Source organism: Geotrypetes seraphini, chromosome 2, assembly GCF_902459505.1.
Source record: "Geotrypetes seraphini chromosome 2, aGeoSer1.1, whole genome shotgun sequence".
Taxonomy (NCBI): Eukaryota; Metazoa; Chordata; class Amphibia; order Gymnophiona; family Dermophiidae; genus Geotrypetes; species Geotrypetes seraphini.
In genome coordinates this window covers 488341286-488368586 of record NC_047085.1, presented here as the reverse complement: position 1 = coordinate 488368586, position 27301 = coordinate 488341286, and the positions used below count along the sequence as shown (strand labels likewise).

The 27301-nt window shown below is 42.0% G+C and overlaps 1 protein-coding gene across 1 annotated transcript in view; it reads left to right on the top strand.

The window, feature by feature from the left end:
• The window catches only part of ALS2CL (ALS2 C-terminal like), a 199293-nt gene that overhangs the window by 91779 nt on the left and 80213 nt on the right, over positions 1-27301 (top strand). The window contains exons 6-12 of the mRNA XM_033931834.1: positions 749-914; positions 6114-6242; positions 13822-13941; positions 17378-17454; positions 19840-19906; positions 21318-21514; positions 26440-26505. Of these exons, the coding sequence (XP_033787725.1) occupies positions 749-914; positions 6114-6242; positions 13822-13941; positions 17378-17454; positions 19840-19906; positions 21318-21514; positions 26440-26505 (822 nt within the window). The remainder of the gene's footprint in view (positions 1-748; positions 915-6113; positions 6243-13821; positions 13942-17377; positions 17455-19839; positions 19907-21317; positions 21515-26439; positions 26506-27301) is intronic.

Sequence of the window (27301 nt, the reverse complement as noted above, 5' to 3'; positions counted from 1 at the left end):
TGTTTTGTTGTAATGTGCCTAGACTTCAGGCAGAGAAGAAATATTTTGAATAAATAAATAATTAAGTTACTAAGTAGTATATTTAAAACAAACTGGAGAATATATTTCTTTACTCATAGGTTCCAACATTTCAAAATGATTGGGGGGGGGCCAAACGCAGTCTAAATTACCCCTCCTTGGACACAATGAGTTTGCTCAATATTTGGAGTACTCAGCACCCACAAACATTCACAAAGCATGAAATATATTTTACTTTTGGAACATGATACTGGGACTGATCGATTTTGATCTGTCCCAGTACATAAGAGTATAAAAACATAAGCAGTGCCTTACTAGGACAGACCAAAGGTCCATCAATATCTGGTAAGATCCCAAAAGAGTAACAAATGTTATGCTACTTAACCTATGTATAAGCAGCAGATTCCCAGGTCTCTTTATAATGACACATGAACTTTTCATATCTTGTCCAAATCTTTTTTTAAAAACCTGTCAAGCTAACTGCTGTTGCCTCATTCTCTGGCAACAAATTCCAGAGTCTATATCATTTTTGAGATGCGGTGACCAAAATTGCACACAATGTTCAAGGTGTGGCACACCATAGAGTGATACAGAAGCATTATAATATTTTCGGTTTTGTTCTCCATTTTCTGAGTTTTACATATGTATTCATCTCTGAGTATAATGATCTTGAGCAGTAGATATTAGAAAACTGGTCACTAATTGTTCTGTATTTGTTTGAAATGTTTAGTGGTTATTGGAAGACAAATAAGAAGATGGTAAAGCAGTTGCTTGCACCTTCTGTCTCAGAGCCCACGACAGCCATTACCCTGCATACAGTCCTTCACGAGACCATCAGAAACCAAATTCAACAGTATGCGCTTATCCTCACCAGGCTTAATGAAAATGCTGAAGAGGTAAGGGAAGGAGTGTTTGGTATTTAAATAAAGACGGTGAAAGTGGTGAAAGAGATTTTTCCAGCCGTTTTACTGAATGTTCTGCAAAACTTGCTTTTGTTGGCATGACCTGCCCCAAGCTTCACCCACAACACTACCTACATGGCAAATCAAAAAATATTCAAATCACTCATTAGGCATTTACTAGTTATCATGACAATTCTCATGTAATTCACCAAATGTATTTCGTAGCATCATGAAAATTCTTGTGTAATCCACTTTGAATCATATGGTAACGGCGGAATAGAAATCACTAATGTAATGTTATGAAAGGCAGAGGATGGCAAATATTTGGAGGTAAAAAACAAAAGGAATCGACCCCAAAATATCCACAAAGAAGAAAATCCAGAGAAAACCAAAAAAAAAAACTCTGTGGAGTGACGATGTTCCTAAATGGACTTTATTTGAAAGTGTCAAAGTTCCAAAGGTACACTGAAATCATCCACATAAAATAATTCCATCCACATAAAAATAAATCATCCACATAAGAGCCTTAAAAGACCTAGTCTGCTTAGGGATACAGGACCCAACATGGTCCGTGTTTCGACAAAAAGTCTTCTTCAGGGGTCCCTGGGGGTCCTATAAAGGTGAGTACGTGGGAAACAATTGTGTGGTGAGCCAGAAGCGAGACACTGCTTGCATGAATGCAAATGCAAGCAGTGTCTCACTTCCGGCTCACCACACAATTGTTTCCCACGTACTCACCTTTATAGGACCCCCAGGGACCCCTGAAGAAGACTTTTTGTCGAAACGCGGACCGTGTTGGGTCCTGTATCCCTAGCGGACTAGGTCCTTTAAGGCTCTTATGTGGATGATTTATTTTTATGTGGATGGAATTTTTTTTGTGGATGATTTCAGTGTACCTTTGGAACTTTGACACTTTCAGATAAAGTCAATTTAGGAACATTGTCACTCCACAAATATTTGGAGGTAGCAAAACAACAAAAGACTGTGGAACAGAAGATCGGATGTACCAGTCTGTAGTTTAATAAGCGTCCAAAAAACCCCCAATAATCTTAAAAAAAGATGTATACAGTCCCAAGAGACCAACAAGATAACAACCAAATGATGTATAAAATACAAAAGATCCAACACAGGCCACATTTTGGCAAAATAAAAATGTCTTCCTCAGGGGTCTTATAGGGTCCTTATAGATGGAAAAAGAAAAGATTTAGAAAAATGTGATGAATTGCTGTGTGAGATGAAATGATTAAAAGACAATGATGGTAAAGCAGGACAAAAGGTTATAAAAGACGGTGTGGTAATGGAAACTCTAAAAGAGGTAAAAAGTGATGTCACAAGTTTAAATGAAATAAAAAAAATGCTAAAAGTTTCTGAATGCAGTGGACAAGGAGTTTTCCAGTTAGTTAAATCAAGAATCAAATCCTATAGTAAATTAACAAATTTCATTTTTTCCTAAGAGGCAAAAAATGTTTAAGACCAATATTCAACACCATTTATTTGGACAATGGTGGTTGTCATTCAGGTAAATGACTTAGCTCATTGTTATACCACTAATAATTTGTTTAAGGCACAAACGTGGAAATAAATATATTGAAAATGCGTTTGTGAAATTCAGTTATAAGCAGGGATTCATCCAGACCACATATACCTAGAAATAGCTGATATACTAAAAATCAAAAAAGATGGAAAGGAGAAAAATAAACCTCAATTGAGGGCAGTTGGGACTACACAAGTACCCAACCCTCCACTCATCATCACGGGTTTATAAAAAACTCCAAAACATGTATAAATAATCAATTCTCACGTTTTTCATTCATACAAAATCTTCTTTTTGTTATTTTCTCAAAGTCTTTTTTATAAATTCAATGTGAGTGTCAAGCAGTAGAAGGCCCGAATCCCAAACTTAACCATATTACTTGGCGAGGACTACAGCTGAATGCAATAAGTGTAAGCAGTTTTTAGAGATATAAAGCATACATATGGAATTATGAACAAATACATTCATCTGAAATCGAAGGTTTTCACCAAAGGCTTCCAATTCAAAATCCCGACAGAAATTAGATTAAATTAGATCAAGAAATTAGATCAAGACCCTTCAATGAAAATTTTTGAAAAGATTATTAACATCTGTACAGATGCACTGAAAAAGGGTTTTCTTACTAAAAAAGAATTTACATTTCTCACTCCTCAGCATTTCAAAGTACCTATATTTTATTTGTTACCAAAGATCCACAAAAATACACAGCGGCCGCCAGGTAGACCAATAGTATCAGCACGGGATTCACTATTGGAAAGAACAAGTAAATACATAGATATACAATTACAGGTTTTTTTGAAAACTATCAAATCATATTTACAGGATACCACACATTTTTTAAAATTACTTAAGGAGTTAGAATCTGCATTACCTACGGAGTGCATTATGGCCACATTTGATGTGTGTTCATTATATACGAGCATCCCGCAGGAAGAAGCTCTTGTAGTATTGGAAGCTTTATGGAATTCGCAATTTGGTCAAGATAATACACACACGAAGTTTTTGAAGGATCTTTGTGAAATAGCATTGAAAAATAATTATTTTATTTTCAATGGTGAATTTTTTAAGCAACTGTCTGGGATAGCAATGGGTGCTTCATTCGCCCCAACAATTGCGAATTTGTATATGTCATGGTTTGAAGAAACTCTGATTTACATCATGCCAGAATTTCACCAGGTTTTGAAATGGTGGAGATTTATTGACGATATTTTTATCATTTGGTTGGGGACTATACAACAACTCATAGAATTTAATGATAAAATAAATCAGTGCCATCATTCCATTAAATTTACCATGACATACAGTATGGAGAACATCAGTTTTTTAGATGTGGAAATCCAGAAGAAAGATCAGTATATTGAAACTTCAGTCTATCGCAAAAAAACAGATAGAAACACGTTGCTTAAATTTAACAGCATGCATCCTATTCATCTCAAAAATAGTATTCCTTTTGCGCAATTCCTTAGATATCGTCGTATTTGTAACACCAAAGATAAATTTACTCAAGAAGCAAAGATATTGGAACAAAAATTATTGTCAAGAGATTATCCTAAAAACATAGTAAAACGAGCCAAAAAACGTGCGTTACATAATCCTAGGGAAACATTGTTAGATTATAAAAAACCTCATTCAGATGACGTCATAATTCCATGTGTGATTAAACAAACTCGTATGTCATCACAAGTGATCAAGAAATACAAAAAACACCTTCCCCTATTAAAAACGCTTCCTTGTTTTGAAAACAAAAGATTTATTTTCTCACAATCAAGAAACAAAAATTTAAGCGATTTGCTTTGTCATACGTCTAAGGAAGATTTTACAGGAGAAGAGTTAAACAATATTCAGAAAGGTCACAGACCTTGTGGCCATGGTTCAAATTGTGACATAATGTTGACGATTTCCTGTTTCATCAATCCTAGTGATGGCAAGAGCATTGTTTTACATCATGCAACCTCATGTCAATCTGTGAATACAATATATGCCATCCAATGTCCATGTGACCGTTTATATATAGGTCAAACATCACGGACGTTAACCATTAGAATTACTGAACATAAAAGCTGTTTGAATACTTTGAAATTAACAGCTCCGATAGTTGCTCATTGCACTCAATTTGGCCACAAGTTCGAGAATTTAAAATGTTGGGTCATTGAGAAATTGCGACCGACTCAGAGAAGAGGGGACAGCAGAAGAATGTTATGGCAGAAGGAACAACAATGGATTAGTCGTTTACAAACTTTAGAGCCATTCGGCTTAAACACAGCCTTTGAATGGCAGCCGTTTCTCTGAAATTTACCTTTAACGTCCCTTTTGTGGTCTATTGGGGAGCTTGACAGAAGTGCTTGTGTTTAGCCTATCGTGCATCACGTAGATGATGACGCCATGACGCCCGGTTCGTGTTTTTATTCGAGCCGGGCGCGTCTCTCAGTCCCAGTACTATCTTGAGAGGAGTCGGCTTTACCACCAGCAGATAATAAGAAGCAGAGAGATATTTGAGTTGGCACTTTTCCCCTGAAGTAGCCCTTGCTGGGCGAAACAGAAAGTCTTTTCTGTCGGGATTTTGAATTGGAAGCCTTTGGTGAAAACCTTCGATTTCAGATGAGTGTATTTGTTCATAATTCCATATGTATGCTTTATATCTCTAAAAACTGCTTACACTTATTGCATTCAGCTGTAGTCCTCGCCAAGTAATATGGTTAAGTTTGGGATTCGGGCCTTCTACTGCTTGACACTCACATTGAATTTATAAAAAAGACTTTGAGAAAATAACAAAAAGAAGATTTTGTATGAATGAAAAACGTGAGAATTGATTATTTATACATGTTTTGGAGTTTTTTATAAACCCGTGATGATGAGTGGAGGGTTGGGTACTTGTGTAGTCCCAACTGCCCTCAATTGAGGTTTATTTTTCTCCTTTCCATCTTTTTTGATTTTTAGTATGTCAGCTATTTCTAGGTATATGTGGTCTGGATGAATCCCTGCTTATAACTGAATTTCACAAACGCATTTTCAATATATTTAGCTCATTGTTATTCAGTGACACTCTCTGCATTGTATCATTAAATCAGAACTAACCCAGCAGATCACGGAAATAAGCCGGTCAATCCACCACAACAATGCAAAGACATAGGGCTAGATTCACTAAGCAAACCAATTGTGTACTGATCAGTTTGCAAGTTCTAGCAATTAGCATTGTTCTTGGAACAAAGAACTTTTTGATCATCTTATTACCCTCTTTTTCCTAGCAAAATGTTTAAATTGATGGCATATCCACACAGTGACATTCAAATCAAGCAGTTCATTAGGTGGCCGAGAGTGGACACATCAGTAATTTTTTTTACCCCTTCCCCTTTTTACAAAACCGCAGTGCAGTTTTTAGCGGCGGTAACAGCTCCGACACTCATAGGAATTCTGTGTGCGTCGGAGCTGTTACCACTGCAGCCAGCGCTAAAAATCACGCTACAGTTTTGTAAAGAAAAAGTGTGTGTGGGATTTATTAACCTTCTTTATGAAGAGATTCACCCAAGTAATGATGTCACTGCTCACTCATTCCAAACTTTCTGTGTGTTCTATAATTTTTCTTTGTGCTACTGTGTTTCTCCTGTACACTGTAAATTTCTTCTGCTTCTTTTTTATGCATATTCTGCTGTTCGTGAAAGATCGATGAGAAGAATCTAGTGTCAGATGCACTTAATCTCTATGTGAAGCTGCAGAATTTCATCGGTCAGTCTCTGGATGAAGCTTCACTCACTAAGATTCTCTGGGGCTCTTTAGGAAGCAAATTAGTGGTAAGTCAGACATTCGGCTTAACTTTCAAATGATGAGTGGTACAGGCTGGAATGAAGGATTCCCTCTGCACTTCAGAGTAAGCAAGAGCTTTTATACATGCCAAAAGCCCAATAGTCCAATGTACTTAACCAGGAAGCAGCACCTTCTGCCTAGATAAATTCCACTGTCCGAGGTCATCTGTTGATTTTCAGCAGCACTATTTGGATCATGCCACTGAAAATGATTACAGGCATGCCTCCTCTGCCCTCTCCCCGCATATTATATGGGCAGTATATAGCGTAATGTGGACAGAGGCAAAGGTTCTCAGTAGTGGATGGAATATGGCATCTACATAAATAGTGGTGCTGCCCACTCTATCCAGATTTAAAATGTCACGGGGCAGGGTATAAAAAAAATAGCTGACCACAGAGTTTAACCCTTTATTTGGCATTGTTGCTCTGAAGCAACATGCGTTTTCTATGGCTCTTATGGGCAATCTGCATCTCCAAATGTCTGTTACTTGGCACTGTTGCTCTCATTCAACATCAAGTAACAGCGGGATCTGGATAGACCCTTCTGTCTGTGTGTATATATATATATATATATATATATATATATATATATATATATATATATATATATATATATATATATATATATATATATATGTATTTATTTGAAAATATATATATATATGTATATACATATATACAAATACAACCCCACTTCCTTACCCACCTTCTTAACTCCCCAAAAAACACTAAGGAGTCTTCTGGTTGGTACAATCAGCCGCAGCTCAGTTTATTAACAAACACATAACAAAGCTTAACTTCATAAACATAATGAACATTGTATAGAGAGCTCCTCCCGAGCTACCGAATGGCTTAATTTATTCCCTCAACCACGGCAAGAGTCAGAGGGGGGGTGGCATGTCCCTCATGCCCCTTTTCCGGGTCACCTGACCCACCGGGCACGGCTCCCCGCCGGCCCAACGTTCATCGCCTGATGAGCCTCCTGACCCAGAAGCTCCCCACAAACTACAACAGCCTCACTCAACAAAGGGCAGGAGAGCGGGAAAAAAACACCCTGGAGGACCTCAGGAGGAGTTGAGTCCTCCAGGGTCCCGGCTTTAAAGCCTTGCCCTGCGCCATTCCACCAATGAATTCGAACTTCTTTTTTTTGACAGTCTCTCTACCCTATCCCTGCCTGTTTCTTTTTGCCCTCCCCCCAACTACACTAACCCGCCTACGGGTAACACGAGGGCTCTACCAGCCCCGCGTTACCTTACGCCCGTCGACACAAGGTCTCGGGCTCCCATTTACGTAAAGCAGCTGTTTCACCATCTGCCAATTAAAGGGTTAACTATTATTCCATAAATATTCTCTAATCAGAAATCATGACTATTATTTTGACCGTGTCTTGGGCAGTAGCAAAGAGATGTGGCTATTTCAGTGAACTGCATGCCAGAGAAGCTCCTTTTATTTCTATTAAATAGGGCTAACAAGGGTAATTGGGTGATAACAATCAGATATTGGTGTTAATTGGCAACATTTTGGATTTGCATGGGAATCTTGCTAAAGGCTATTCTTTTTTTTTAATCTTTATTGAGTTTCTAAATCTAACAAAAATGCAATACAGTATCTAGACAAAAAATATTAATCATATATGCATTTATAATCAATCAAAATCCATACTTTAAAAAAAAACCCACCCAACTAATATTTCATAAGGGAATCGAACCATATAAAAGAAATACCCCCTCCAGTCCTCCCTCCCCCTGAGTGTGTGTGCATTATACCAACAGAAATAAAGGAAAAGACAACTATAATGAATCCATAAAAGATATCAAAGGGCCCCAAATTAACTTAAATCTCTTACTATGCCCCAGCATATCCACATTCATCTTTTCAAATCTATAACGTAAACATAAATTTGCCCACCAAAAGGCGATCCCAGTTCTTCCAATTGCGAGTAACCATTTGCATGGCTACCCCGGTCATAATAAGGAAAAGCCAACTTTTATATCTGTCAAATGAGAGCTTCAGATGTAGTATTGTCCCACATATGACTACCTCATATGTCAATGGAATTGATGCCTCAGGTATAGCATTAATCTGTCCCCATATCGACTTCCAAAAATTGAGTATCAAGCTAAAAGTTATTCTATAAAGATCTGCACACAAAACTTTTAGCATGTAATACAAGGGGCGTTCAATAATTTTATCTACCTGAGTAAGACCGAAAGTAGTAAGTGTGTTGAAACAATTCTGAGCATGTTGTGACATGTTTCAGTGTGAGTCTAACATTCCAAGAGACAGGATGTCAGGAGAGTCTTCATACGAATCAAGTAAGAAACTGCTAAATTTGGAGCACTGATAACATTTCTCACAAAAGAAGAGACAAAGCCGAAGGAGATCCATGAATGCAGGACTGCGGTTTATGGTGAATTTGCCGCATCATCCTACAAAGTAAAATTTTGGAGCAAGCAGTTTAAATGGGGTAGAGAGTCTATTGAAGATGACCCTCACACCGGGCAGCCTGTGGAAGCAACTTCCACAGAAATGTGTAAGGAAGTTGAAAATTTAATTTTGTCAGACAGACAAATTAAGGTTTTGCAAATAGCTGAAGAAATGGGCATCTCGGCAGGAACAATTTGGAAAATAATTCATGAAAATTTGGGCATGTCCAAAATTAGTACAAGATGGGTTCCAAGAATGCTGATGCCATGTCAGAAGGCCACGAGTGCTGTCTGGATACCTTGGAGATGCTCCGTGATGACTAAGTGAATTTTTTTCATTGTTTGGTGACTGGAGATGAGACTTGGGTCTATCACAGAGATCTGAGTTCAAAATGGAGTCAATGTAGTGGCAGCACAAGTCATTCCCTCACCCCAAAATAGTTCAAGCCAGAAAAATCTGCAGGCAAACTCATGGCAGCTGTCTTCTGAGATGATGAAGTACTTTTGCTTTTGGAGTTCATGCAACACAAGACAACCAGAACCAGGGAGAGTTACGCCAACACAATGATTGCTTTGCATGAGTCAATCAAGGAGAAAAGACAAGAAAAGCTCACAACAGGCATGCTGATTTTTCATGACAATGCACCTGTGCACGTCACGACAGTCACAGGCTGCCATCCGAGAATGTGGGTTTCAGCAGCTGAACCATCCACCCTACAGTCCTGACCTGGCTCCCTCGGACTATTTCCTGTTCAAAGTTTTGAACAGCGGTCAAGGAAGACGTCAAGGAAGCTGTAATGTCCTGGTTTGAAGGTCAAACAGAAGAATTCTTTTCAAGGGGGTTGAAGTCACTGCAGGAAAAGTGAATGAAGTGCTATCAGGGGATTATAATGAAAAATAAACAAAAAATTTTTGAAAATGCTTTTCTTTCCTACTGATAAATTATTGAATGCCCCTTGTACCTATTACAATATGCAGATACTGCTAAAGAGAAGAATCACTAAATATCAGGCTGTAGAAGTCATAGATGGATGATCAAGAACTCTCGATGAACTACTACTTTTAGAAGATAAAAAAAGAAAGCACTTAGATGAGCTGGTTCATAAAAATATACCATATCTAACTGACTCTAATCTAACAATTCTATAGGAAATTCAACCAAAATAATTGCCTAAATCTTAACCTCTAGAGTCTAGAGTTGCTGGTCATGCTGTCGAAGAGAGAGGTATGGTGGGGGGGGAGGGGAAGTGAAGACGTACATGCAGTGGGGGGAAGAAGAGTGGGAAGGAGGGGGTGGGTCCTGGCACCCCCACCAAGACAGTGTCTGGGGCAGACTGCACCCCCCCCCACCTTCCCCTTATTATGCCACTGCTCGGAGGAGGTGTGCCTGTTTTTCTCTTAACTCCAAAAATTTGGGGAGGAGGAGGTTCCTTTTTTGAGTTACTCATGCCACTTTTGGAAATACACAGGTCTAACAATTCAAAAATAATATCTATATTGCGGAAAAAAATGTCTTCAAAATTAAGTCCCTGTCCAGGTCAAGAACAAAATTTACTATGAATGTTGTTGGCATAGCATCTTTGATCCTCTCCTGAGTAACAGGCTCTCAGACCCTGATTCTATAACTTCTAGGTGCCATTTGGCACGGTTGTCGATCCGTCTAGCGCTGCCGGTAGGTGTTAGATCCTTAGGTGCACTGCCATTTAAGCCAGGGTTTTCATGGCCAAAACGAATGTGCCTCAGCGAAACCACACATCAAGTCTGCCCCCAACTATGCCTACTTGCCGTTAGGCACCTCGGTATTAGATGCCTAACAAGTTAACCCTACTGGCTAATTAATTTTTTTAAATTGGTTTTTAATGATGCTTTCAATTATCATCACTTAAATTATCAACTTTCAATTATCATCACTTTCAATTATCAACTTTAAAAAAGTTAGGTGCCTAGATTGGCTAGAGTAGGGGTAGGCAATCCGGTCCTCGAGAGCTGGAGCCAGGTCAGGTTTTCAGGATATCCACAATAAATATGCGTGAGATAGATTTGCATCTTAAGGAGGCAGTGCATGCAAATCCATCTCATACATATTCATTGTGGATATCCTGAAAACTTGACCTGGCTCCAGCTCTGGCTCTCGAGGACCGGAATTGCCTGGGGAGCTGGGAGGACCTGGGCTAGAGCACCGATCTAGACACCTAACGGCAGGTATCTTTTATAGAATCAGGGCCTATGCACTATGGAATAGTGCTCCGGGTGGATTTTTTGCAGCCCCCTTTTTTTAGCACCATTTACTGAATCTAGTCCATTATGCCTGCCTCAGATCCAGTAGCATAGCGAGGGTGAGAGGCGCCAGGGTGATGGCATCCCTCCCCCACCCTCTTCTCTGCTCACTCCCCCCCTGCTCCTTCCCTTCCTCCTCCCCCCTGCTCCTTTCCTTCCTCCTCCCCTCTGCTCTTTCCCTTCTTCCTCCCCCTCTGCTCCTTCCCTTCCTCCTCCCCCCGCTCCTTCCCTTCCTCCTCCCCCTCTGCTTCTTCCCTTCCTCCTCCCCCTCTGCTTCTTCCCTTCCTCCTCCCCTCTGCTTCTTCCCTTCCTCCTCCCCCTCTGCTTGTTCCCTTCCTCCTCCCCCTCTGCTCTTTCCCTTCCTCCTCCCCTCTGCTTCCCTTCCTCCTCCCCCTCTGCTTGTTCCCTTCCTCCTCCCCCTCTGCTCTTTCCCTTCCTCCTCCCCCTCTGCTCCTTCCCTTCCTCCTCCCCCTCTGCTCCTTTCCTTCCTCCTCCCCCTTTGCTCCTTCCCTTCCTCCTCCTTCCCTTTCTCCTCCCCTCTGCTTCTTCCCTTCCTCCTCCCTTCCTGCTCCTTCCCTTCCTCCTCCCCCTCTGCTCTTTCCTGTTCTCCTCCCCCCTGTTCCTTCCCTTCCTCCTCTGCCACGCACACTCGCACCTTCCCTTCCCCCGTACCTCTTTAACTTTCCCAGCGTGAGCAGCATCACCAACTTGCTGCCTGCATCAGCTCTCCAATGACGTCACTCCCTAGACGTGGGACCCTGAAGTGACATCAGAGGCAGAACTGATGCTGGCATGAGCAGCAGGTTGGAGTTGCTGGTCATGCTGTCGAAGAGAGAGGTATGGTGGGGGGGGAGGGGAAGTGAAGACGTACATGCAGTGGGGGGAAGAAGAGTGGGAAGGAGGGGGTGGGTCCTGGCACCCCCACCAAGACAGTGTCTGGGGCAGACTGCACCCCCCCCCACCTTCCCCTTATTATGCCACTGCTCGGAGGAGGTGTGCCTGTTTTTCTCTTTCTACAAAAGATAACAATCTCACTCATACATTGAATGCAGCTATATTTCATCCATAGATGTTATACCTCACATATTCTTCTCATATGCTCAGAGATATGAAGCTCTGTGGGGCTTTATACCCCATCGCGGAGCTTACCATCCAGTACAGAATACCCCTGCAAATTTGCAGTTTAGAATTTGCGGACTCTGTCATTTGCGTTTTTTCCCTCCGCAATTTTTTAACGACTGATGGTGTGTCACGTTCTCCTTTTTGAAAACTGGGATGGATGGCTGCGACTGACGGGATCTGTGGTAGTGGTAATACTGTGTGTGATGTGCGAAGTTTCACGCAGGACTTGCTCCGCAGTAGCTTGGATCTCAGGTACGATCTGCCCGAGACCTCAGTCCTCGGGTAGCCTAATCAAATGTGAATTGAATTTTTTTTTATTAAGTATTTACTTCTCCGTTGCTCCAGTGATTCTGGGCAGTGCTGGGTATGTTTGGAGCTGACCGTAGTACGCAGAAACAGGTTGGGACGGGGTGGGGGTGGGAGTGGGGAGTCACAACAGACTAGACCTGCTGCGATGGGATTCGGCCAGGGAGTGACAGCCAACCACAGTGAGGCCTGAGTCTCCTCCTGGGAGCAAAAAGTAAAACCTGACCTGCTTCTACTCTTCGATTTGCTTTTTTCTCGTTCCTTTCTATACAAACTATTTTTCTAAACTACTATGCCGATTAGCAGCATACCAAATGTTTATAAATAATAAAGATAAAGCAGCAGAAACTCTCCCAGGCGCACCAGGCTCCCGGATCCAAAAGCTTCTTCCACTCCATTTTTGTAGCGCATCCAGCATTTGCGGTTTTTCAAAATTTGCAATCACTCCTAGAACATAACCCCTGTGAATTTCGGAGGAGTACTGTATCGCATATGGTTACGTTTGTTTTTTTGCTATTTTTTCTTTTAGCTTTGCTGTTACTTTTAAACTTGTACAACTATAAACGGGCTGTGCTCAGTGGAATAAACAAGCCACTTACCTCAAAAGTAACTTAGGGGGGTCCCGACGTGGTCCCGTTTCGATCTCTTCCTCAGGGAACCCAATGTGGAGTCTTCTTAAGTGCTCCTAAAGTTGATTTTATATAGAATACGGCAGTCCGTTTAATTTTTTGGCTAAAAAAACATGATCATGTTACTTCATCCTACAAACAGTTGCATTGGTTGCCATTTGAGGCTGGAGTACTGTTTAAATTCGGTTGCACCAGTTTCAAAGTACTGTTTGGTATGGCTCCTAATTACTTGTCTCTGTGTTTTGAAAGATATAAGCTTAAAAGAATAACTCGAGGGCAATATTTATTATTAAGCCTTGTCGTTACAAGAGATTCTTTGATAAATTGCTTGGTTTTCCGGCAGGTAAAATGGATTCATGGCTAAGTTCTGTTATTTCTCAGGCACATTCATACATGTCCTTTAGGAAACTATTGAAAACTGATTTATTCGAAAAGTTTGTAAATTGATGTTTCAGAATATGGATTGGAAATTTCCACATTGATTTTACAGTCGTACTTTTTAAGGATTATCTATCTATTTTCGCGAATGTATTTTATTCAATTATTGTATAATTTTAGTTGTTTTTAGATTTTGCACTTTTACTTACTGTTTGTATATCTTTAGTACTGTATGTGAACCACCTAGAACTATGAGGTAGGGCGTTATATAAAAATAAAATTATTATTATTATCTCGGTTGTGTGTGGCACAAAGTCGTTGAAACTGCCCTTTAAAGGCTCTCAGTTCGCTTACTCTGTGGCTGTTTCCAGTGTTCCAAATATTTTTTCCTGAATGAGTCTGTGAAAGCTTGTTCTTTGCTTTTTACAGAGTTCCTTGTGTGTTCCTGAGCGCCGGCTACAGGAAGACAGCAAATATGTTCCAGTCTCCATTAGTACAGGAAAGTTTGAGAGGGTCCTTCTCTTTGATGATCTACTAATCCTTCTTCAGGTGAGCCAGAGATGAAACAAGTCATGAATTTTGAGTGCCGTTTACTGAATCCAGCGGATAATGTACTGAAACCTCCATTCTGTGTAAAATAGATATTTGTTTTCTGAGTCTTCCTCCTCTGAGGACAGAAACCATATCACCAAGACCTCTACAAGGGATTAGGTCGTCCCATAGACCATAAAGACACATTCTGAATCTTAAGTCTCCTTTTACAAAGGCACGCTAGCGGTTTTAGCGCACGCATAGCACACGCTAAAATGCCATGCACGCTAGCCGCTACCACCTCCTTTTAAGCAGGCAGTAATTTTTCGGCTAGCGTGCGCTAATCTTGTGCGTGCGTTAAAAACGCTAGCGCACCTTAGTAAAAGGAGCCCTAAGAGGATGAGTCGGAGTCAGTGGACTTAAATTAGCTTCCGTTTCAGAGGCAGTTGAAAATGTGATTATTTGGGCAGATTTGTGCTTCCTTTGATTGAAAATTGCGGGTCGTATTAAGGTATCTTTTGTTATTTTATAAATAGAATAATACTATTGTTCTCTGATGGGATTGATATCGTCTAGATCGGTGTCTCTTAACCACTTAAAAAGCTTTTATAAAAAGAGACGATTTTAATCATTTTTTTAAAACTCTTGAGTTATTATTCATTCTCAATTGTCTGACCAGATTATTCCAAAGCTTCACCCCTGCCACCAAAATAGCCATAGCTCTGGTACTACCACACAGCACCTCACATGTAACTCATCAACAGATAAACGCATCGTGTTCTACGATCGTAAGGATCGACAGGCTGATGCAGTGTCACAGCTTGTGAAAAGGAGAGCACAAGAATTTCTTTGAAGACGAGCACATTCTCTCCCATATTTAGCTCGTAGCAGTCAATGAATTCAAGCAAGCTGAATTTGACATAATAATAATAACTTTATTCTTCTATACCGCCACAGTCGAATGACTTCTAGGCAGTTCACATCGAAGAAGGCTGGATAATCAGCGAATTACAGAATGCAAGAAGCGAGGGTACAACTTATTACATAAGAAATAGATAAAAGGAAAATATGAATCTTAAGTATGTAGTACAGATCTCATGTATGCAACCCAAGGAATAAAGTTGGACAAGCTGCGAATTGTAGGATAGAGCTGGACAAAAAGGTGAATTGCAGAGTAAAGTGAGTTACAGAATAAAGCGAAATACTGGATAAGCGAATTACAGAATAAAACTGGACAGTTCGCGAATTACAGGATGCAAGTAGTGAGGGTACAACTTATTTACAAGAAGTAGTTGAAAGGAAAAATATTTAATGCCAGGCCTAATCTGGGTACCAGCTTTGAATAGCCAGGTCATAGTTGGCCACCAAAATTTATCCAAGTATGAGCAGCTATTCAGACCGGTACCCAGATAACTGTCCAGATAAAGTTAGGAGAGCCTTTATGATATGATAAATTATTTGGGCACTTAACCCGATTAGTGGACTCTATCTCTGCTAACTAGATAAAGTCCAGTGCTGCCTCACCTCTTCCATGGACTATCCCAGCACTAAGGGGCTGATTCTGTAAACTGCCACATGTCAATCACAGCCAGCGCTGCTTTCAGAATCGATACCAGCGTCTAGCAAGGACTCTAGGTACCGGAAATGCAGGCCAGGGTTTTGCAGGCCTACATTTCTGGTGCCTAGGGTCCTTGCAGAATTGCAGCTAGCATCACCTGATGACGCCGAAGTCCAGCGTTGCCCCTAAACATGCCCATTTCCGAGTTTCAACTCCACTAGTCGACACTAGGTGTAATGGACCTAGGTGCCGGTCCTGGAGGCAGCCTAGTGTTGCCTAATTTTTTGGTTTGCCGAGTTTTACCGTATTTTTTGCTCCATAAGATGCGCTTTTCTTCCCCCCCCAAAAAAAAAGTGGGTGGAAAAAGGGGTGCGCCCTATGGAGCGAATACCCAAATCTCCCCCCCCCCCCCGTTACCTTATTTAGACTGCCGCCGCTGCTTGCCCCTCACCCGCCGCCGCCACTGCTGGTTGCTCACTGCCGCAGAAAGTAGAGGAAGGGAAAGGTCAGGCGGGTGCAGCGATTGCATGCCGCCGGCCCAGAAGCCTTACCCCTGACGTCAATTCTGATGTTGGCAAGTAAGGCCCGGACCTTTTTGCCGACGTCAGAATTGACGTCGGGAGTAAGACTTCTGGGCTGGCGTGCAATTGCTCCACCTGCCTGGCCCTTCCTAGCAAATAGCAACATCTTCTGTTCCGGGTGCCGTGCTGCTGAGCCAGGAGTCCCCCCCACCCACCCGCTGCAGCTGCTGCTGCTTCGTCGACGTGTCCTCACAGTAGCAGCAACTGGAGGTAATTAAATCAGGCAGGCAGGCAGGCTTGGAGGGGTGGCGGAAGAGGACAGAGGGTGGAAGGCAGTGAGGGGAACCGGAGGGAGGGAGGAAGGGACAATTGTTGGGCCTGAGTTGGGGGGAGGGGGAAGAGGACAAAGGCTGGAAGGCAGTGAGGGGAACATAGGAAGGATGGAGGGAGGAAGGGACAATTATTGGGCCTGAGGAAGGAAAGAAAGAAAAAAATCACCAGACAACGGGGGGAGGAAGAGGACAAAGGCTGGAAGGCATTGAGAGGGACATAGGAAGGAGGGAGGGACAATTGTTGGGTTTGAGGAAGGAAAGAAAGAAAGAAAAAAAAATCACCAAACAATAAAGGTAGGAAAAATGATTTTATTTTCAATTTTGTAATCAAAATGTGTCAGTTTTGAGAATTTATATCAGCTGTGTATATTTTGCACTATATTTGTCTATTTTTCTATAGTTATTACTGAGGTGACATTGCACATTTAAAAAAGTCATCTGCCTTGACATCTGTGCCTTGTCCCTGCCTGCCCTATGCCCTACCCCTACCTACCACCAGACCACCAGAGGGGGACAGGATGCAGAGCCTGGCAAGGAGTGTGGGGTAGGGTGCAGAGCCTGGCAGGGAGAATTTGGTTCAGAATGGTTTTTTTCTTGTTTTCCTCCTCTAAATTTAAGGTGCGTTTTATGGTCAGGTACGTCTTATGGAGCAAAAAATATGGTAATTGGTGTTTGATGGCAAAATCAAGTATCATGCCACTTAGAACCAATTGAAACCCTGAAGTTAGTCACTGGTAGGCGCGATCTAGGCACCTGCCATCAACTAACTTTCAGCAGCTTTCTGAGAATCTGCCCCTATCTGGATAGTGCTACACACCTTCAGTGGCAAGTTCTATTTAAGCTCTGCTGAAACATGAGTTGTAGGGCCACTCTGCGGGATTAAACTGTGTAGGAGCCTTCCTACTTTCTCAAATCCTTTTAAATATCTAGCCCCATTATAGCATTACTCTTGAAAAAGGTGGCTGGAAAATTCAGGGTCTAATGGTGCACTCCAGAAGTTCTACGTCTGTTAACAAAAATGCTAGATTATCATTATTTTTCAGGGGACTGACTTCCGCAGTTTTGATTTGAAACTAGTGTGGGTTGATCCTGCACCTACGGAAAACTCAACAGCAGCAAGGCAAGTACATGGTAGGGGGTGCATGGTAAAATTGTTTTCAGTCCCCTCTGAAACAAATATTTAAATACTTCCCAAGAGGCAGCTACTTTTGAGATAAGTCACGATGCGGGTAGTTCCATTTTACATGACCACTCAAAAGGTCCTCGGTCCTTTACAGGTTAGGTAGGCATCGCTGGGCGACCACGATTAAGGCGTTTAGCAGTGCCTAACCTAGGCACCGATTTATAGAATCGGGTCCTCAGTATCTTATGCACAACCCAAAAGGGGATGTAGCCGTAGAAGAGACAGGTATGTGTCAAAAAAATTTGGTGCGATGCTATGTAATATCGGGTTAGGGTCCAAATTACACTCTGAGATTTGCACCAGGTTTCAAAGTCTTCACTCCCAAAGCTGGGAATGTGAATCCGTACTAAGTGCCCCCTATAGAATAGCACTTGGTATGGATTTTTTCCCAGTCTTGCCTGTTTAGATTGTAAGCTCTTTCGAGCAGGGACTGTTTTCTTACTCTTTTTGACTCTGTACAGCGCTGCGTACGTCTGGTAGCGCTATAGAAATAATTAATAATAGTAGTGTGAAGAGTTTCAGTCTTTGGGAAGCAGAGCTGAGATTGTGATGTCATAATGCCTCATTCCACCAATAAGAGCCAATTTCATCAGTGATGTCACAATGGCTTTATTGTCCTGCACTCTCCTCTGCCCTCCAACCCAGCCAACTGATTAACCGTTCCCCTTAACTGTATCCATGACATCCTGTTTGTCTGTCTTGCCTGTTTGGATTGTAAGCTCTTTTGAGCAGGGACTGTTTTATTACTCTTTGTGACTCTGTACAGTGCTGCATGCGTCTGGTAGTGCTGTAGAAATAATTAATAGTAACAGTAGTACCTACGTTTGGGCCCCATTTACTACATCTGGCCCTAAGCTCCTCCTTTTTTGGGCCATAACTAAGGATACGCAAGAGGGGTGGTTATCCAGAATGCTACATGCTAAAGGGGGAGGGGCAGATGAATGGCTCAAATGCAGACTATCGGCAGATGAAAAGCCGGGAAAAAGGCCACTGTCCTACAGCCCACATTGGGAAAGGAAGAAAGTACCGTATTTTCACGCATATAACGCGCGCGTTATACACAATTTTTACAAACCATGCATAACCTTGCGCGTTATACGTGTGAGCGCGCTTTACAATTTTTTTTTTTACATAGTTCCCCCCGATGTCCGATTCACCCACCCCCCCACAGGACCGCTCGCACCCCCACCCCGAAGGACCGCTCGCACGCACTCGCACCCCCACCCCGAAGGACCGCTCGCACCCCCACAGCCTCCCGACCCCCCCCCCCATCATATAGAAGCTCCTACCATTGTCCTGCTGCTTCCTCTTGGTGGTCCCGGCCCTTCTGTGAGCCCTGCGTCTGCGCTGCTTCCTCTTCCGGCGGTCCCACCCTTTTACGCAGGGCTCACAGAAGGGCCGGGACCGCCAAGAGGAAGCAGCAGGACAATGGTAGGAGCTTCTACATGATGGGGGGGGGGTCGGGAGGCTGTGGGGGTGCGAGCGGTCCTTCAGGGTGGGGGTGCGAGTGCGTGCGAGCGGTCCTTCGGGGTGCGGGTGCGTGCGAGCGGTCCTTCAGGGTGGGGGTGCGAGTGCGTGTGAGCGGTCCTTCGGGGTGGGGGTGCGAGCGGTCCTGCGGGGGGGGGTGAATCGGACGTCAGGGGGGGGCATCAGGCTTTCAGGGTGGGGACAGGACTTCAAGGGGGAGAGGAGAGTCGGGGCGGGCGAAAGAAGAGTCAGGGTGGCCAGAGGAGAGTCGGGGCGGGCGAAAGGAGAGTCGGGCGGCGACGGGAGAGTCGGGATGGCATGCGCGGTATACGGGTGTGTGCGGTATATAAAAATTTATTTACATAAATTACAGTTTCCTGCGCGCTATACCCGTGTGCCCATTTTACACAGGTGCGCGGTATATGAGTGAAAATACGGTAATAAGCAGAAGTGATAAGTAGTAGAAAAAGGACTGAGAATCAGGGTGGAGGAGAAAGGGGAACAAAGTGAGGGTGGGCAGCTTAAACATTCTTCACTGCCCTGGGCCCTAAAATGCTATCACACTCTGCAGCTTCAAGCAGCTTGGAGAAATTAGTAGAAGCAGCTTGGGGTATTAAAGAAAAGAAAAGAAAACCATAACACTTTTGATTGCTAAAGAATCAGTATTCGTACTTGCTGTGAGTAATATGAAAATACCACACAGTACACACAAGGCCATTTTTTCTTATATATATCGCATAACTCCATTTACCAAGAATTACATATTTCAAGAAACGTTTCCAGTGAGTATATTGCTAGCTAAAGATTTTGATCAGTCTCTTTATTTGTTTTCCTCCCTAATGTTGTACTCTGTAGCCATTCTCTACGCATTATCACACCTGAAGAGGAGTTTCTACTTTCTTCCAAAGAGCCACACCACAAGGTTAGAAAGAAGGGCCTCGTTATTTCTGCTATACTCCTCTTTCAACTGTTTTCCATGTTTTGTGGGTCATTAATGCAATTTGCACTAAGAAAACTGAAAACCATAATCAACCAGGTTGAAATTCAGGTAAATCATTTCTCATCTAAGATTATCCTGTTTGATTCTCTCATGTCCAGCTTCGCAGTTGTAGCCAGTACTCAAAGTAAGCTCTTCCTAAAGCTTTAGGCTCTTTTAAACCTAGCTGTACAGTCTGGGATCTCTGGTGTTACCTTACTCTACAAAAAGCTATTTTTTTTCCTCTATTGTTCTAGTAGTGGATCCAGGTAGTTTAATTAAATAATAGCAGACTGCACCGAGAGGGAGGTTCCAAAATCAATTTTTATTTCTAACACTTCTTCAGACAGTCAGTTCAAGGCGACTTGAATTGTTTTTGCAAATGACAAGAACCATAGACTACACCAGCACCCTGTTTTCCTCCATGGACCTTGGAATTAGAGAATGACACAGGAACAAATCTGTCCCTGTGAGTTTTGTCACTGTCTCTGCCCCACTCCTATAAGCTCTGCCTCGAACACGTATGATTTTAAAGTTTTCGAGGCTTGTGCAGATGAGGATGGAACTTGCAGGAATGGGGCAGGGACAAGAAAATAACTCACGGGGACGGGACGAGAAAATGAGTTAAGAACATAAGAACATAAGCAGTGCCTCCGCCGGGTCAGACCACAGGTCCATCCCGCCCAGCAGTCCGCTCCCGCAGCGGCCCAAAACAGGTCAAGACCTGTCTGAATCATCAGAAGGGGCTCCCTTGCCACCTTGGTTTCCCATTTAAGTCCTGCCTTCCTATCAAAGGTTCCCGCGGGGATGGGGAAAAATTTGTCCCCGTGTCATTCTCTACTTGGAATTCAAGTTTCTCTCATCCCGTCTTTACTATGCCTTCAATGGGAGAGTACTCACTCATTGAGGTCACAGAAATAGTGATCTTCCTGGTTAAAGAAGCCAACAAGATGATTCACGTTTACTTCCCTAGGAGAATTTGAACAGCTGTGCAGTTTTGTTGTGTCATCTGTACTTGCTTCATGTTGGCAGAATGTTCCCCATACCCACACAGACTGCTTCCAAACCTCCAACCTTCTCTCCCATCCACTGGAGCATGTACCCAACTAGACGATTAGCTGCCCTGCTACACATAATTGCCTGGAACTCCTTGAAAGCCTTTGTGAAAAGAACGGGACACACATTTAATATAAATTGCTTTGAGTTTTCTGAACAAGCAGGTAATTGAGCAATAGAAAGCATAAGTCAATGGATAAACAAGTTCAAAAATTAAAATGGGAACAAAGCAACCTGAAACTAGGGCTTTCACCATATACATCTACCAACAGTTTTCTCTCACTTCCATCCGACCCAACAGGCTATTTGGCAATGGAAACTGAATCAAGTCATTCGCCAGAGACTAGATGGGAAGAGAGATTTCCCTTTGTGGGGTAAAAGCGAAGAAGGGCTCGATCCTTGTGCCTCTCGTTTCTCCACGTACACGTTCAGAAGCGAGTGCAGATTCAAGAATGCTGTTTACGAAGGGGATTTTTCATGGGGGAAACCTCATGGCAAGTAAGTGGTGAAATCCATTGCCATATATTTCTTTGCGTGGCATAAAATAAGATCCAAAGGGAAAGAAAGAAGAACGAAAGCTAAAAATTCTGCAGAAAATATTTAAGTTCAAATATTAATTCAAGGTATGAACATTTGTTGTTAAGAAAATGGACAAAAATCACTTTTGATATCATTTGTGTTTGAAAATGACTTGGTACTGAAATTATTTTTGTAAATCGCAATCTTCTTTTTTGGGGCAAAAATGTCTGGATTTACCCAGACGTGACGAAAACCACACAGGATAAAAGGAAGTTGTTTCTGGTCATGAGGGAGGAGACTAGATCCCTCTGAGCTACTTTTTTGCTGGTATACCCCTGCAAGTGTGTGGTGAAGTATCTTGGGTTAAAATATGTATTTTTTGAACCTCAACTGTTGAGAAGAACCTTCATAGATATGAAGAAGATCTTGAGAGGCATAGAGTCAACTAAGGAATATACTTCTCCCTCCGTAATCGCTGTGATAGGGGATTAACAGACCCGCGAATACAGAAAAACCGCAAATAACTTTTTCATATGTTATTTGCTGTTTTCTATTAGAAACCATTGTGAATATGGTGAAACCGCGAATAACATGGTGGGAGACCTGGTCTGTTCCTGACGGAGAGGCAAAAACACTGTGAAGAAAGCACTGGGAATCAGCGATTTTCTCTGTAAACACTTGGAATCAGCAATTTCTATATGCAAACTGATGTAATTTGGGGGGAGGAGCCAGCAAGCTAAAAACCGTGAATGACTGAAACCGCAATTGCTGAAACTGCGAATACGGAGGGAGAAGGGTAAATAGATATAGGCTCAATTGTTCTCTATCATTAGCCTTTCTTTTAAAATAAATTATTTTTTCTTTCCTTTGAGATGGATAAGTGCATGACCCCTCTGGTAAAATAGTGGTCTAAGGAGGATTATATATTTTCTCATTTCTTTCTTATTGTGAAGAAAGTGTGAAAATTTTCATTGTGATTTTTTTTGTTTGTTTCTTTCGTGTTTCTGTATCAAGAGTGAATCTTGCAAATTTATGTTTAAATGCTGAAGAAAAAATTAAAAAAAGAAGAAAATGGACAAAAAGGGACCCTTTTACTAAAGTGTTTTAAGCCCTTAATGCAGCTTTACCGTGGGAAAACAGGCTATAACAAAATGTGTTAGAGTTTTGCAATATTTTTGCCTGTTGTCATGCTAGGCAAATGTTATCTATTTTTAAATAAGATTTTTAGAGGCAGTGTGTCATGGGTGGAGGGTGGGCATCCCTGCATTATCTGAATAGTATATTCCAATTAGAGCACGCTAACTATTTAGCACAGACTTCCCCTCATTTATCAAGCTGTGCTGGTGAGCAGCACAAGTTAAATGCAGAGCCGCCCATTCTAATCCTACGCATCCTAGACATAGGCACCGCCAAATTAGGTGAGTGAAATGCTGACCCACTGGAGCAGTGCCTATGTCAAAGGCCTAACGATGCCTAACAACCACACCTATTCTCTGCCCATAGCCACGCCTACTGTTTGAGACAGGTATCATTAGGTATCCTTAGGCGTAGGAGGGCACCTCAATTTATTCATCGCTAGGCGTCCTAAGAATTTGACGCCAAACTTTCTTAAATGGTTTGTTTGTTTATTTATTTTTGATTGGCTGAAAATAAGTGTGGTCAATTACCACGCCCGATTAAACCGGTTCATAGACAACGGCGTGAAAGACAAAGGCGCGCACCGACAACTGAGTGCAAGACGGAGGTGCGCGCCGCTCAAAATTACTGTTTTTAGGGGCTCCGAGGGGGGGTTTTGTTGGAGAACCCTCCCCACTTTACTTAATAGACATCGCACCGGCGTTATGGGGGGAAAAAGTGAAGTTGTCATTAAAATGTGGGGGGTTACAACCCCCCCAAACCCCTCACAACGCCCCCACAACACGGCGCGATGTTTATTAAGTAAAGTGGGGGGGTTCCCCCCCCCAAGCCCCCCGTCGGAGCCCTAAAAACAGTAATTTTGAGCACGTGCGCATCCGCGCTGCGCTCAATTGTCTGGGCGCGCCTTTGTCCCGGCGCACTTTTGACCTGACACCGATTAAACCAATTAAAAAATAAAAGTTAGGCACTGATCCTGAACTAGGTGGCTAAAGTTAGGGCGCCATTTATGGAATTCCCCAATAAGTACCCCTGTGCTATTTTATTTAATTTATTTATTTTGCAAGTGCCGTGCACTAATGGTAACATTATTAATTTTTTAAGGCTTTAGTTACCACCTTCCCTAATGGAATTCGCTCAAGGCAGTACACAGTGAGATTAGTGCACAATTTGCAAAAAGAAAGAAAGAAAGAAAAGGCCCAACTTTAATGCTGTGGTAACGTATAGGGCTCCTTTTACAAAGCAGTGCTACTGATTAGCATATGCTGTGAATGCAAAGAAGCCCATGGGAACTGAATGGACTTCTTCGTATTCAGTGCACCGCTAATTGGTAGCGTCACTTTGTAGAAGGAGCCCTTACTGGGGAATTCTACAAATGGCGCCTAGAATTAGGCTCCTAAAGTTAAGGCCGTCTGCCATCTAACTTAATTGGTTTAAATAGCGATAAATGACATTTTCGCTGTATTTTTTTGAAATGTGCGGCCTATTCCAAACAGGTCCTCTCAGACATTACTTACCAAACTGTATGTCTTATACTCTTGCACAGCAAATTGTATTTCTATATTTTTGCTTTCTTAAAGTCTCTGCACTCTGTATTTCCTCTGACTATCTGCATATTGTAATTCACTGAATGTCCAGCTCTCTTGATTGTAAACTGCCTAGAAGTCGCAAGATTGTTGCGGTATAGAAGAATAAATTTATTATTATTATTATTATTTCCAGTGCCTATATGTCCGATTCTGCAACTGGCGCCGGTTCAGGATTGACACACGATCGGTGCCAGCTGATACTGGCGCTGGTTGCAAAATCTGGCTTTTAGGCCCTTATTCTCATAGGGACGGAGTAACTTATATATAGAAATGGCTTTTGTATAACAACTCTGGACAAGACAATACATTAAAAAACATATTTCATGATGCCATATAAATTTTTTTTAAACTATATACCGCTATATAATGTTTTTTAATGTATTGTCTTGTCCAGAGTTGTTATACAAAAGCCATTTCTATATATAAGTTACTCCGCTCTGCTGTTCTAATTGCATTATTCTAAGTATTCATGTCTCACTATGGCTTTTTTATGTTCACACATGATGTCTCTCTTATATAGTTTAAGGACAATTAGACTGTTTTCAGTCCAATTCTTTATTTGTGCATTTGAAACCCATTGGTATATATATATTGTCCTTTAATCATCACATTGTGTTGCATATCCCTACATACACTATGGTCCTTTTAATTTATCAGTGTTTATTATCATGTTTTCATACTAAATTGAAATACCCTAGTGGGAAAACTTCACAAAATCATATAAATCACACACTTCCCACTTATATTTGAGTGCAAAATCTATTCTGCATACAGGAGTTGGCCTCAGTAATGGAGCCTACGCGTAGTCGTAGTCAATGACTGGGGTATTCAGCGTAGTTGTTTTAGCTCCTTTTTCTCCAATCATTGGCCATACTCCCGTATCCAATCATTGGCCATACAGGAGTATGGCCAATGATTGGAGAAAAAGGAGCTAAAACAACTACGCTGAATACCCCAGTCATTGACTACGACTATGCGTAGGCTCCATTACTGAGGCCGACTCCTGTATGCAGAATAGATTTTGCACTCAAATATAAGTGGGAAGTGTGTGATTTATATTATCATGTTTTACCTTAGGCACCTTATAGACTTTAGTGCTTTCTTTTAAATCCCAATATGCACCATGGTATTATCCTTTTTTCCATCATGGTCAATTTCTGGCACTCTCTTTCCTCTTATGTTTCTTGTCGATGTTTCAAGCCTTCCTATACTGCATGATCACACTTGGCACACTCTTTTCATCTTGCGGTCAAGTATAGACACTAATATGAATGCTTTAGTTTGGCACTAGGGTCACTTTTGTCCTTTTATCTTTTTTCTGTTTACTATTATTCATTATTACCTTTACCCCTCTAGGACCCCTGAGGAAGGCGCATTCGCCAAAACAGGGACTGTGTAGGGTCCGACTGGACTATTACAATTGCATTTTTATGGTTTTAATGTGTAAGAGTGTATAATAAATCGTTTTCAGAACATCAGTATCCCCAACTTTTTGTTTTCATCGTTGGATTGATTTTACTGTGTATCATTGGGTCTTCTTTTCCTTTGTTGTGTTGCTTTATATTAGAGAATGACACGGTGACAAAATTAATCACCGTTCCCGTCCCCGCGGACAACCGCGGGAAACCATCTTCATGTCATTCTTTAAGGAGAGAGGGAAGAATCAGAGTATAATTGGGCACAACCACTGACCCGCAAGCTTTGCTTTGAAGAATGCTGGTGTAGAAGGACCGAGGTTGAAACAGACACTACAGAATGACAGTCTCTGGTATCCAGAGCAGATATTGTGATGTCATAATGCCTCATTCCACCAGTGCCTAAGAGCCAATCACATCAGTGATGTCACAATGGCTTCATTATCCTTGGCTCACATAAGAATCAGAGTATGAATGGCCACAACCACTGACCCGCAAGCTTTGCTTTGAAGAATGCTGGTGCAGAAAGACCAAGGTTGAAATAGACACTAGAAAATGACATGGGATTATTTCCCGCGGTTATCCGCATGATTGCGAGGAAGGCTGCTGACCAGGATGGGTGGGAAGGGAGGCAATGCGTGGCAGATACTTCACTGCGGGGACAAGGCCATTCAACACTCCACAGGGACGGGAACGGTGATGAATTTTGTCACCGTGTCATTCTCTACTTTATATCTGCTTCTCATTGAATTTGTCCTTATTTCAGAGGCACCCTAAAGTGGCCTGATGGACACAATTATGTTGGGGACTTCAAAGAGGGCTTAGAAGATGGGTAAGTCTTAACTTTAGGCTATATTTACTGGGATTTGTACAGTCTAACATAAAAATTAGTTTTGCTAACAGTGTACCAATAGTAAAATGACTGGATATAAACAGAAATACAGTAAAACCTTGGATTTCAAGTAACTTGGTTTGCAAGTGTTTTGCAAGACAAGCAAAGCATTTTATTAAATTTTAACTTGATATACAAGCAAGGTCTTGTACATGCAGTATACACACATCACAACTGAACTGATGGTTCTTCTCTCTCTGACGCTGCAAAAGTGTAGTGAATGTCCTAAACAAGTGAGGTCTTGCAATACAAGTACATATAGGGCTCCTTTTACTAAGGTGCGCTAGCGTTTTTAGCGCACGCTAACCCCGCGCTACACGGTTAGAGCTAATGCCAGCTCAATGCTGGCGTTGGCGTCTAGTGCGCGTGGCATTGTAGTGCGTGCTGTTCCGTGCGTTAAAGCCCTAATGCAGCTTAGTTAAAGGAGCCCATAGTATTTTGTATTAAAGTTTTTGGGTTGTGGAACGAATCATCTGAGTTTCCATTATTTTTTCTGGGGACATTTGCTTTGATATACGAGTGTTTTGGATTACAAGCATGGTTTCAGAACGAATTATGCTCGCAAACCAAGGTTTTACGGTTCATAGACATAATCGCGGAAGACAAAGGCGCGCGCCGACAACTGAACGCAAGATGGAGGCGCGCGCCGAAGAAAATTACTGTTTTTAGGGGCTCCGATGGGGGGTTTTGTTAGGGAGCCCCCCCACTTTACTTAATACAGATCGCGGCGGCGTTG